The sequence below is a fragment of the Primulina huaijiensis genome, chromosome 14 (genome assembly GCF_012295235.1).
Source record: "Primulina huaijiensis isolate GDHJ02 chromosome 14, ASM1229523v2, whole genome shotgun sequence".
In the NCBI taxonomy this organism is placed as follows: Eukaryota; Viridiplantae; Streptophyta; class Magnoliopsida; order Lamiales; family Gesneriaceae; genus Primulina; species Primulina huaijiensis.
The window spans coordinates 4,130,185-4,143,855 of NC_133319.1; the positions used below are offsets into that span (position 1 = coordinate 4,130,185).

At 33.2% G+C, this 13,671-nt stretch overlaps 1 protein-coding gene across 1 annotated transcript; it reads right to left on the reverse strand.

Moving 5' to 3' along the window:
- Positions 1–1,520: 1,520 nt before the first annotated feature.
- Positions 1,521–8,833, reverse strand: LOC140956879 (phototropin-1). The gene is made up of 25 exons (XM_073413787.1): positions 8,816–8,833; positions 8,124–8,732; positions 7,851–8,025; positions 7,201–7,383; positions 6,421–6,512; positions 5,413–5,677; positions 5,024–5,285; positions 4,855–4,925; positions 4,630–4,736; positions 4,389–4,438; positions 4,201–4,305; positions 4,042–4,101; positions 3,870–3,959; positions 3,704–3,780; positions 3,532–3,616; positions 3,369–3,449; positions 3,183–3,286; positions 3,052–3,101; positions 2,857–2,963; positions 2,649–2,771; positions 2,506–2,557; positions 2,297–2,409; positions 2,079–2,219; positions 1,870–1,959; positions 1,521–1,787 (listed from the first exon to the last, which is right to left on the reverse strand). The coding sequence occupies exons 2-24, from the start codon at positions 8,728–8,730 to the stop codon at positions 1,873–1,875; spliced, it is 3,087 nt and encodes a 1,028-aa protein (XP_073269888.1). The 5' UTR covers positions 8,731–8,732; positions 8,816–8,833; the 3' UTR covers positions 1,521–1,787; positions 1,870–1,872.
- Between the last annotated feature and the right edge of the window lie 4,838 nt (positions 8,834–13,671).

Genomic DNA, 13,671 nt, shown 5'->3' on the forward strand with positions numbered 1-13,671 from the left:
TATATATATATAACACTTCTTCGTCTTCCTGTCCAGCACGGAAACAAATGACCCAAAAAATTAATAACGTTCAAATTTATCCTTCGAACTAAAATTATGTAATATATTTTCTTGAAATTTAAAACTTAAATCAAGCATTAAATTCTAAGGTTATGTTTACTTGCTATGATAAGGATATGATTATACCAATAATCTTATCAATCTCGTGTTAATTTGTTTTTCTATGACTCTTACTAACTGATAAAGTTATTAAAGCTCATCCATATTTATACTTGATGATTTATCATAAATAAAAGATGTGATAAATAATAATTTCCAATTAACACTCTTTTCAAATAAGAGAATTTACATTAATATCCTTTATTTCTCCAAAAATAATATATGAAAAACCTATTTAATTTTTTTAATTAAACACGATTAAAAAATCAAATAATTTAAGATGTTATAAACATATTATTACTTTTTCACGTTATTTCACATTTTATAAAATTATTTTAATGCTTAGTACGTCTAGCTGTCATTTCGCATGACAATCTCGTACACGCATAGGATGACGTCAAACTATAAATTGCCTTAAATCCAATGACCACCCCAATTATAGGTGTTCGTTTTTATTGCAAATTAAATGTTTTATTTTTTTTTCTATATATATAAAAAAACCAAACTTTCCTTCAAAAAAAAAAAAAAAAAAACCAAACTCGATTCTTAAATTTCATGGCCAGGCATGTCTTTGTCATTAATGCCAATAAAGATAATTTCAAATATTGTGACATATTTTTATTTTTTCCTTTTCCACTTTTTACGAGTAGAGTATGATTCCAAATCTATCGAAAGAAAAAGTTTGCTTGTACAAAACATTTAATATTTCACGTTTTCCCTTTTTCCCTAAATTTTGACAAATATATAACCCTGACTACTTCAATTTTCAAGAATGCACCGTCATGATTTAACGACTATTTTTATACAACAGTTTTTTTTCCAAGATTGTGCGACGTTATTTGTATGTGTATCATAATTTATGATTATATCCAATTTTATTTTTTGATGAATAAATTTATAACTTTGTNTTCTACAATTAGTTATTAATTATTTTTATAGTTTTCATTTGGTTAATGATAATTAGATTATAAAATCATTTTATTTTATAAAATATAAAATTTTCACAAAAACTCATGTGAGATAATCTCACAGGTTATGAGACATATATTCTATTTCGATCACTCATGAAAAAATATTAATTTTTTATGTCAAAAATATTATTTTTTATTGTAAATATGAGAAGAATTGAACCATCAATAAACCTATTCTTTTTTCTTCTTTTTTTTTTTCCAGAAACAAAATACATGTAATTTTCACGTGTAGGACAACTCTAAATCATTGGTAAGTGACAACCAAAAATATACGGACTCCAAGTAGAATTTTTGAGTATATTATCCTTGTCCTAACATCTCATCAACCCATACGTCGATTCCACAAAACATGAAAGTTTTTTAATGCAAAATCACCATTTCTACATCAAAAAACTAAAATCTTGGTCCAATCTCACAACAAAAAGATGTTACAAATTTTAAAAGAACACACGGTATATCACAACAACAAAAGTGAAGATGAGCCTTAACACAACCAAAACTATCACGCAACCTTCTAGAAGTGCAAATATCAGAGAATTGCAAACTACAGAAAACCAAAAAGAAGGAGAAAAGGGAATGTGATTAGGCCTCAACTTTCTCAAGAACATCACCATGATCAGATTAAAATCCTTTCCCTCTAGCTGTGTCATTTGATCTCTGCACGTGAAATACGCAAATGTTGAGCTCATCGACAAATAATAAAATTGTTTGAGTGTTCGGAAAATAATTGTACACTTACCTCCTAGAAATGTTTCTGCAATTCCTCTAGTCCTGGATCAACTTCTTTTTCATTTTCATCGAAAAGGGGAGTGTCGAGAGTTGGAGGGTCCTGTGAATTCATAGAAATGTTACTGGTTTGTTTTATGATGTATCATTCGATGTCAAGAACAGATTCCACACTGAAAATTAAGAGAAGGAGATCGAATAATAGGAGTTTTTCTCGGTTACCATGCAACGAACTAGAGCCCAATTGATGCCCCGAAAGAACGGATGCTGCTTCACTTCATTGGCTCCTTCTCTTGATCCTAATCTGTTCTTTGGATCTCTGGCTAGTAGTCGATACATCAACTGTTTTCCTTGGACACTGACCTATAAGTACGGATAGAAATTTCCATAAAACTTCTGCTGCAGTTCTATCATATGATTATATGATAAGTTGAAGGTACCTCTTTCCTCCTAGGAAACTTTAAATCCTTGTGAAGAATGTTTGCAAAGGTCTTCTGCCTCATCTTTCCCCTAAACGGCGTGTATCCATATAGCATTTCATACAATAGAATTCCTAACAAATACCCAAGATTTAGTCAGGAGGACGAGTACCAGATTTGATAAGATAAATAGAAAAGTCGGTGAATCATCTGTATGTAAAGTATATTACCAAGAGCCCACCAGTCAACAGCACTAGTATGACCTTCCCCGGTGATAATTTCCTGATAAATTCAACGCCAAATCAATCAACTTGTGTTAAATTCTACATGTCATAAAGATAAGAAAACATGATTGTGTTCAGAAGATGCTAACCGGAGCTATGTATTCTTCGGTACCAACAAATGAATTTGAAGCTCTCATTGGTTCAGCCATAAAGATTGGAGCATCTTGGCTTTTTCTGCGCCTTTTCTTTTCGTCTATCTCAGGAATCAGAAGCTGCAAAAGTCGTAACAAGAATCAATATGTATTGTTGAATTATAAATCTGCCTAAAAATAATTTGGGAGATAGATATACACAAACCTGTGGTTTGCAAGATGTCAAACAAGATAGATCAAAGTCTGTCAAAGAGACATGCCCGTTGTTTTGAAGTAGTATGTTTTCTGGCTTTAAGTCCCTGTAAATTATACCTGCAGGAAGAATAATTTTCTTTTGGATAACACAAAATCACGCAAGGAGAAGAAATTTAAGCAAAGAAAGTTCATGAATAAACTCCACCTTGAAAATGAAGATATTCGAGTGCCACTACGACTTCTGCAGCGTAAAATCTAACAGGATTTCCGGCCTTATGTCAATTTCATTGCCAAGTAAAATGGTCGCTCTAACTTAAATTTCAAATGATTTTGTACCTTACAGCATCTTCTCTCAAAACTTTTGTGGGCTGTCTGTCGAGAAGAATAAAGAGCTCTCCACCAGGGTAATAATCAGTTATCAAACAGATATGAGTTTTTGTCTGCAGTCCAATAGGGTTCCACTAATGAATCTTATAGATAGATGCAAGTTCAAAGAATTATTTTCTTGTGTTTATAAATAACCTGAAATGATGCGTATAATGCAGGAAGAAAAGGGTGGTCCAACACATCTAGGATCTCTCTTTCCGCACAAGCTCTATGAACCTACAATCAAGAATTTTAACGACTTTACTACGCATTTCTCCTGCAAATCATTCTGGCAGATAAGTTCTTTTTTTATATATACCTTGTTTCGATTCAGCATTACATTCTTATCCATTGCTTTCATGGCAAAGTAGTGTCCTGTTTCACAGAGTTCCACGAGATGCACGCTGCAAGAAGCTCAACAAGTTTTATTTCGATCATGCCCGTAGAAACTAGAAGTTCTCCCAGTTACAAAATACAAATGAACAGCACACCTTCCAGTATCACCAGAACCTAGTGGTTTTATAGGCTTAAAATGCTTCAATCCTATCTCTTCTCCATTAGCAAGAACCTACAAATATACATAGGTTTTTATTTTATTTTTTTAACCATTAACAAGATCAAGAAATCATGTATTTCACATATAAACAAAACACACACCTTTTGAATAGCTTTCCAGGGAGGACTATCCTTCCTGTGTGGCTTCGGATGAACAAACTTTGAATGATTCATCCACAAGTCATCTGGTTTCTGCACGTTGGATTGAAATCACACTTTCATGAACGTCAAATTTCATGATAAAAAGTCCTTTCAATACTTTTGTTGACTATACCGTATTGGCATCAGGAAGCTCTCTCACGGCCTCATCAACATTTTCCGCAGTTTGTTTCACCTGAAAAATGAAACAAAGCCAAGAAAAGTTGTATTCAAAATAAAGGCGGTTTACATAAATGTTACCAATACATAATGGTCAAGTGCCAAAGGTGATTACCAGTTTCGCACTCTCTTTAGCAGTGGCTTCGGGGATACAGTTGTATATCGGCTCTACATGTTCGCTTCCATCCAATTGAACTCCAATAAAGTACTGCACTTCTCCCTGTTTCATACTTCCAACTTTAAATCCACGAGCAACATAGTGATAACATGCAAGTAAAATTCAGAAATTTTGTGTATGTCTACCTTTTGATCACGCATAGGCTGCAAATGGAATAAATTCCAGAATTTTTTGCCTGTATAACAAAACTTAGATTTTATATCTTGAACAGTATATCCTTTATACAGATTTTTGAGAAAAAAACAAAGAACAGCCCTTGTTGCATATCATGAGAAACATAATGAATCGAAATGACACGACAGTCTAACATATCCTTTGGAAAAGCTAAGTTACTCTTCAATGAGCATCAAATTCCAAGAGACATACCACTTTTTGTGTAGTTAATGAGCTGAACAGTGACATCCGTTTGGTTATCAATGGCTTGTCGAATTTTCTTAACAGTTGAAGGATCGGTTTCAGGACCTTGAAGAAACCTGAAAATTGCATAATAAGTTAAAATTTCGATTCCTTGATCATTAAAACGTCGCATTTTGACCATGTCCCGACCACACTACTGAAAAACCATCATTCTATTTCGAGTCTGAGATATACCTGCAGTTCCTCCCCAAGATTTCTTCCCTAGAGTACTCTGTCAACTCCAAGAAACTATCAGACGCGAAAATCTGACAAATTTTCACCATCAAAACAAAAAATATCATCTCCATTTTAGGATAAAGTATAATTTCAATCGTTATTAATCAAAAAAATTTCATTTACTTACGATGGGATTGTCGGGTAATCTTGGATCAGTAATCACAAAATTTTTCTCGATACGTTCGAGTGTGGTGGCTAAATCGATACCCTTTCTCATCTCCTTCTTCCTCACTTTGTCATCCACACTCTCTGGCCTTCTATCATCATCATCACTCCCCGAGGAAAACCTATCTTCATCATCCTCATGATATTCATCATCCAGATTGAAATCCGGCACCACTTCTTCTGGAACCGAACTAGCACTCTCACGTTTTCCTTTCTTCAAAATCCTACAATCATTGAAATGATAAAAGGTACTATAAAAACAAAATTCACCCTTTCATGAGTAATATAGAAACTCACAAGCAGGAACAATTAATCCTAAAACTCTACATGTAGAATGGTTTTGGTGCTCACGCAATGAAAGAGCGGCGACTAGCTTTTTTGGGAGTCTTCTCGGGAACCTCGCTAATTTTTTCCATGGAGGTTCTGGCGCTAGTATGCGAATGGCGCCTGGTGGGACCGGAGCCGGGAGTGTCGAATTTATGGTGGCCGTTGTCTCCTTCGGATTTTCTGGTTAATGGCCGATTGGCTGATTCACTGAGAGCCCTCGCCCGGTGTGGTTTCTTCACCGCATTAACCAGCTCTGTTACCGAACTAGTAGCCATCTCCTTCTGCCGAGCTGCACAAACCAACACATGCATACAATTCAAAGACAGCTGCAAAATAAACTAACTTTTGAGCATATGTGGGGAAGAGCTAGCTCCATGCATGCAACGAACAACATGCAGAGGTACAAGCACAAATATAATTTTCCAAAGGGGAAAATAAATTTTGTACTTTTAAAAAAATCATTCATAAAGTCATATTAAGAAAAATTAACACGTACACCACTATCCACTCTCCTTTTCGTAGCAAGACAGGTCAAGAAAAAATTAAATGCGAGGAAAATATATTCTACTCAACAATATACAAATAATAGACTAATTCAATGGAATTTTTTTTATTCTATTACATTTGAAATTTTAGTAAATCTCTTGTGATACGATGTCACTGATTTTAATCCATGAGACACATAGACCTGATCTATAATTATTTTGAAAAATTAATATTTTTGGCATAAAAAATAATAATTCTCATGAGTTGATCGGTTCGGTGATCACAAATTGACCTGTGAAACTATCTCACAAGAGTTGTTGTATATACGTTAATAATTACAAAAATAAAAAAAAAATGAACCAGCTACAAATATACATGAATCAAGGAGGGTGGTGCTATAAAACTAATGTCGGAAAACTATATATCCAAAATATATTTCTCAAAATAGTGAAAAGACCCAAAGTACTTCAGTGGACAGTTTTAGGAGAATCTTCGATTTAATTGGACACTAGAAATAATAAGCCCAAGCCCATAGAGTAGGTGTACCATCATAACGGATCAATGATTCGGGAAGCCCATTGGGCCTAGTCATACTCTCCTTATTCCCTTCTGTATGCTTGCTCACTTCCACTTGCATTCTGCCAAGGCCCCAAATTAAATTCGAAATCATTAAAATATTCAACAAAATAAATAAATAAATATTATCTCTATTGTGGAATAAACGGTATTCCTCATCCATCTAGGTAATAAAAATTCTTTGAGAATAAAGTGATCAATGAAAATGGAACAATTTCGAGTCCCACAAGCTCTACCTAAACAAATCACCTTTAATCTGATCAATTATTGATTCACAAATCAGACTGGTGTAAATTACGTACTTTCCTGTCTCTTTTAAAGATTCCTCACTCTATATCAATCAATTCTATAAATACGGGGAAAAAATCATTCAATAATCTTTCAAAGAAGTAGAAAAATGGGCCAAAAAAGTAAGAATTATTATCGTAGGGACGCGGGAGAGGGTGACCTGACATGCATGTTCTCGATGGGCCGCTCTGTAGTTGGAATGACACACACAAAACTCAAAGAATTAGCAGCAATAAATAAGGTCTTTTTAATCATAAAATATCCCATTAATTAAAATTTTCATCAAACAATGAACATGCATATTATTAATTCTTTCAAACTTATAATTATTCAGACATCTTATAATCTAGCTAAATACACAAGCACATGTATAACATATTACACTGAAGATTTGAAATGAGAAAAAATTTGACAAAATTGAAAATATTTTTTTGATGATGAGTTAAAAAAAGTATTTATTACCCGATATATTTGAGGACCTTTCCATTTTCATCCTTGATAGGTGAAATGGTGAGGAGATTCCAAAAAGGGGTGCCATCTTTCTTGTAATTAAGCAATCTCCCACAATAAGGCAAACCCTTCTCGAGAGACTCCCTTATCTTCGACACATCTTCCGGGTTCGTATCCTTCCCCTGCAAGAACCGGCTGAACCACCCGCAACGTCAAATATCATAAGCGCCGAGCCCTTCTTCAAATTAATGTTCTTGTTTATATACTAAACGAAATCTAATTAAGTTTTGATTTGAACCCAATACCATAAGGTTCTTGGGGTATCACTCTTACCACTAGATCAGTAGATCATTGGCAAGTTTACTGTAAATTATATTTTATCTTCCTATTTTGGAGTATGCATATATTCCAAAAATAATAATTACATTCTTCAGTTTTTTGGAAAATACAAAATGGATTTGTAAATATGTGTGTACCGAACAAGTGAAAATTCTTTTTTCTTTTACATTAGTTAGGCCAAGCAATCTGAATTAAATAACCAGAATGTAATTTCTTTAAATATTTTCAACAATTGAGAGCCAAATATAGCTGAAAATGTAATCTAGTTGCAGAATTAATTGCAAAAATATAAAAGTAAACTTTAAAAAAAAAAAAAAAAGTACCAGTTTCTGCCTATGACCTCCTTTGAAGTGTATCCAGTCATCTTGAAGAATCCAGCACTTGCGTACATAATTGGATAATCATTTTTAGTTGCATCTGATACTACAAATGTCTGCTGAAACGTCGATAGTGCATTCTTCAAATCCTCCGATACTCTTGGAAACCCTCTCTCTTTCCCTGTAAATATAATATTTTTCGTTTGTTTTTTTTAACGATAATCACATATTTAAACAGCTTTATGTAAGATTATCAAATTATATTTGTAACAAGTTAACCTGTTCCATCATCAGATAAATCGCCGGAGCTCCGGACAGAGTTCCCGGAATCCCTTCTTGAATTCCCGACTCTGTTAGTGTTTTCATCTCCCGAAGTTCTCACTTTTACCCCTTGAAGTTTACCGGTTTCTTCATCAGTTTTCAGTACAAGTCCCCACTCCGCAGCCCTTTGAGCAGCAGCACCATTTTCTGCCGTGGCCGGAGATTTCGAGGGGGAAGTCTTGCTGTCATGGTCGTTGAATATCTCCGCTATAGTCTTGGAAGGAATCGGAGGCGACTGGTGATGCGCTGGTTGTGTCGGCGGCGGCGGCGGGGGAGTGATTTCAGGCTCTTTGAGAGCCTTCCATGATGTGATTCCTTCGGCATTCTGTCTCCCGGCTTTGGAGCCAAATGTTTTCGTTTCCGATTCGGGTTCAGGATTCTCGGTCCAACTCTGCCAAGTGGGCTGGGGTCGGTAGACGGGATTCGCTGGCCGAGAAGGTAGAGAAGAATAGTTTGATGGATTGAAGACTTCCAGGGAGCCACGGGAGTCCCTCGGCAGAGTTGGAATGTGAGGCGCCGCAGCCGGAGGCGGTTTGTTGCGCGGGTTTTGCTCAGTGGGTTCCATATCTGCAAGATCATACTATCATTAACCCGTTCGAAAGAGTAAAATAGGACATATTGATCGATCAGTGCAGTGAAGATGATCAGACTAGCTTTTTGTATCCAATGTGCTTCAATTTAATGCAAGATATGGACTGTATTGTGTGGGTGTCATTCAATCCTTTATTAGTTGTAGAACGTTGATGTGTCTTAATAATTTTTATACGAGTAATTAAATTAAATAGATTTCATATTAAAAATACATACAGATTTTTGATAGATAGTTTTCAATGGTGGGACAGATGCTTGAGAGGGGCAAGACTTGGGAGGTGGAAAATGATGTTTTTGTCATTGTCTTGAAGGTTACAAAGTAATAACATGGAAAAAGTGGGGGGTTTTCACCTGTATCGATAATATTAGACAAAGTTTTGTGTCCATAGGTGGAGTCTACACTGGACCAGAAGTTTTGAGACCTCACATTTGCAAGGGAAGTTTTTTGTCAAACAAAATTTCAAGAGGCTAGAATCTGGATATGAACATCAAATTTAATGGAAGCTGGAGGACTCAGTTTTGTACATTATCTAAAGTCCCAACCTCAATCGTGGGTACTTCATTAATTAGCTAGAGCAGCTATCTGCTGCATGGCCAAGATAAAGACATGGTAGCAGATCTTTAGAACAAAGAAATTAATTTTATTTTATACAAAGAAGTCATGATTCATCAATATTGCTTTAATATCTATATCTCGTGTAAACTCAACAAACATTTACCTCAAATTGCGGAACTTTGGTTGCCTGCTGCACTGATTAACTTGAAGGAGGATTGGATCGATATTTGCAATTGAGATATAAACACGGAAATATATAGAGACTAGCTTTTGTTTTCGATCGTGTACATGAATGGGGTTAGAATATAAAAGGGCGCTACACTTTTATGGCGATCGATGGGAAAAAAAGAGTGAGAGAATAATTGTCGAAAAGGGTTAGGCATCCCATGCTCCATTTCACGTGCCTTTACACTGATCCCTATACTCTCCGATATGATAAATACCCCCATCATTTAAACTAAATCATCCAATATTTTCATACAATTCAATTCTTACAAGATGGTAGTTCCCAATTCTAAAAATTATGACAAGAGTAAGCAGTTTAAATTTATAAACTGTACATGTTATAGTGTTATTACAACCTCGTACATAATTTAGCAGCAGCAGGAAGATTGCCGGGTAGATCTTATCTTATTATATAAACAAATGTGTTTAAAGAGAATATTAAGCAGCCAGCCAAACAAACAGCCTCCACCATTGCTAGAAGTGCTCTCAAGTATGACATCGATTGGTGCGAATCAATTTAACATCTCATCTTACGAGTCGAGCAATATCTAAATGTATGATGTATCTCCCAAATTAATAAATATTCAATTCCATGAATTAATTAAATCTCTTGTTCAAATTTTTTTTTTTTAAAAAAAATTTGAATAGGGAAACCGCAAACATAGCATGGTAGGGCGAGATGGATGTTTGATGGGGTGGAACTCGAATACACGTTTGCTTCTGCGGGCATTTGTTGCCCATTCGCATCACTGACACAACATGTTATGCAAGCTTTTTCCCAACATATGTTTGCTTAATATATATATTACTGTTGGATTGGATTAGCAGATAACGTTGGAAATATATATATTGTCTATCATCAGAATTAATTAGTACACGACGAGAGCGAATTCTGTACATGTGTGCAGATATTTTCCACTTTAAGCTAACAACATCACACTGTGCACTCATATTAAATTATTTTAACTAAAAACGATCTTACACGTATTTATTCGTGATATCAGACTTTCCTACTTATGTTTATAATTAAAAATAATATGTTATTATGAGTAATATGTTATTATGAGTGATCCAAAAAAATATATGTCTCACAAAATTGATCCGTGAAACTGTCTTAAATGTGTTTTTGTAATTATTTTATCTGAATAACTTTACAGATATATAATTATTATTAATAGATTTTATGCGTACAGATGATCAGTTAACTAATCTCAACATTTAATAAATAATTATATTATTATTACATAAATTAATTTAATTTATAATAATATGATAATATGTCAAGAGTATCGAACTGTTTTCACAGACACAGCACATGTGCATTCGTGCTTGCATTAAAATAATCTTTATTTGATATGTTTGAATAATTAATTAAAAGAAGTGATTGAACTAGCTTTGTCGCTCTGTGTGGATTGATCCTTAATTGTTAAATGAGAAATATTTAATATCCCACTAATTAATTAATTAGCTAAACAACTTGCAACTTAGATTGTATTATGCTGCAGATTAACTGTGAGTTTATTATATTTAACAACCGCAAATTAAAATAGTAAATTAAAATTTTGAGATAATCTAGGTCTATTTGGTTCAAGAATACTTTGACTTTGACCAAGACCAATACCAATACCAAAACCAAAACCAAAGATTCCAAACATAACGCAAAACTCGAGGATCTAATTAACTAATTGCAAAAATTTATGTAAAACGGTCTCACGGGTCCTATTTTATGAGACAGATCTCTTATTTGGGTCATCCATGAAAAAAGTATTACTTTTTATGCTAATAGCATTACTTTTTATTGTGAATATCGGTAGGGTTGACCCGTCTCGCATATAAAGATTTATGAGACCGTTTCACAAGAGAGCTACTCTTAACTAATAAAGTTTAATTTGTTATTAATTTAAGAGAATGATACCACCTCCATCCTTTCTTAATATTTTCAAATTTGGAATCTATTTAATATGTTAATTATTAATTAATGGAAAACACTGGAGAAACAAAATTATATACATAAGTGATATTTATAATAAAATTTAGTACTTTGTTAACTTTTTATTTTTATTTTTTGGGAAAGAATTTTAGTAAAAGAATTCCACGTAATTGATTCACGTTAAGCTATTGTTTTTCAAAGTTTTCTCAAATATTGAACAATTATTTTATCTATTATTTTCTTAAATTTTTGAAAGATTTTATATTAGTAATAACTTAATAAATTTAGACATTTATTAAATCTTCAGAAAATTATGGAAATTTGCTTATGAATTACTTTAATCAGTGATTTACCAAAAATAAAAAGTAATACACTGAAATTAATTACGAAAAAATTGAAATAAATAAAAAGAATTTGTAGGTCCATTTCACGTGAAATACTAGTCCATCTTATCTGTATGTCACGTCTTGCATTATCCACGTATTGCTGCAGCTTTTTGTTGGTCTTAATAAAAACAACCTAACAATTATTATTATTATTATTAATTTTGAAAAGTTTGGACATCAAGATCGTTCATATATCAGCAATCATTTTTATTTAATTTTACATTATTTCATTATCACATTTGAAAATTTACTAGTCAAGATTTTGAAATTTAAGAGAGAAGACATGAGGTATATGTTTTCGAATTAAAAGAATTTAAATTAAAACTAAATATGTTATTTAAAAGTTTAAATATGAAAAAAAATCGTGAGCATCTATTTTACCATTTCATTGTTTGTTTCTTTCGTGAAAGCCTCAAGGTCAAGGAAAATGTCGAAGACTGTCCCCTTATTCTTTCCAGCATAAATCATTATTCTTTTAAGAGTACGCTAAAAATTTACGATAAAAAGTAAAAATCTCAAACTCATAAAATATATTAAATTATACACTTTTATAAAAAAAATTCCACTCAATTATATTTTTCTTCACAAATTGAGAGACCTATTTATAGAATTTCTTTGGAAATAATCCAAAAATAAATACATCATTACATAAATCATCACACACTAATTTTCAATATTTACAACTTTTATTTTCTATACTCAATCTCTTATTTTCAACACCCTATTGTGATTATGATCATGATACAATGATTATCTTCATTACATCTTTTTATAATGTCTCGTTAAAAACCTTACTAGGAAAAACCCATTAGAATAAAAACCATAGTAAGGGATAAAGAGTGCAGTCACGTAAACACCACCTCATGTTAACACGAACGATTCTTCACAAATTTCGCATATTGCGCATCCCAATATTATATATATGTTTTCTGAATATTGTCATAGGAAGTAATTTTGTGAAGTTCTCTAATGAGTTTTCACTTGACTGAATGTGACGAATATCAATATCTTTATTCTTCTCAAGCTCTTGGGTGAATGCGAAGAACTTAGGGGAAATATGTTTAGTTCTGTCTTTTTTATGTATCCTTCTTTCATTTGAGTAACACATGCAATATTATCTTCATATAATGTCACTTGCTTCTTGTCGAATGATAATTCACATGAGATTTGAATATGTTCGGTCATTGATTTTAGTCACACACATTCACGGCTTGCTTCATGTAGTGCAATAATCTCGACGTGATTTGATAAAGTTGTTACGAATGTTTGTTTCTGTGAACGTCAAGAAATTGCAGTGCCTCTACGAGTAAATACATATCCGGTTTGAGAACGTGCCTTGTGTGGATTAGATAAATACCTAGATGAGAAAATGTCTGGTTCTTTACCAAAGGCAAGCTGTAATATGGAGTATTTATGATATGCAATTGGTCTGATGCGGATCATCAGCATGTAAAATTGCATGTCCCTATATAGGAATAAGGAGTTTTGTTTTCATAATCATTGTTCTAGCAATCATTTGTAGACGTTTAATAAATGATTCAGATATTCCATTTTGTATATATAAATGAGCAATAGGATGCTCAACAGTGATTCCCATTGACATACAATAATCATTGAAAGTCTGGGAAGTAAATTTACCAGCATTATGAAGTCTAATTTTCTTGATTGTATGATCGAGAAATTGATTTCGCAATTTTATTATTTGAGCAAGTAATCTTGAAAATGTCACATTTCGAGTTGATAATAGACATACATGTGACCATCTACTGGAGGTATCGATCAATACCATAAAATATCTAAATGGTCCACATGATGGAT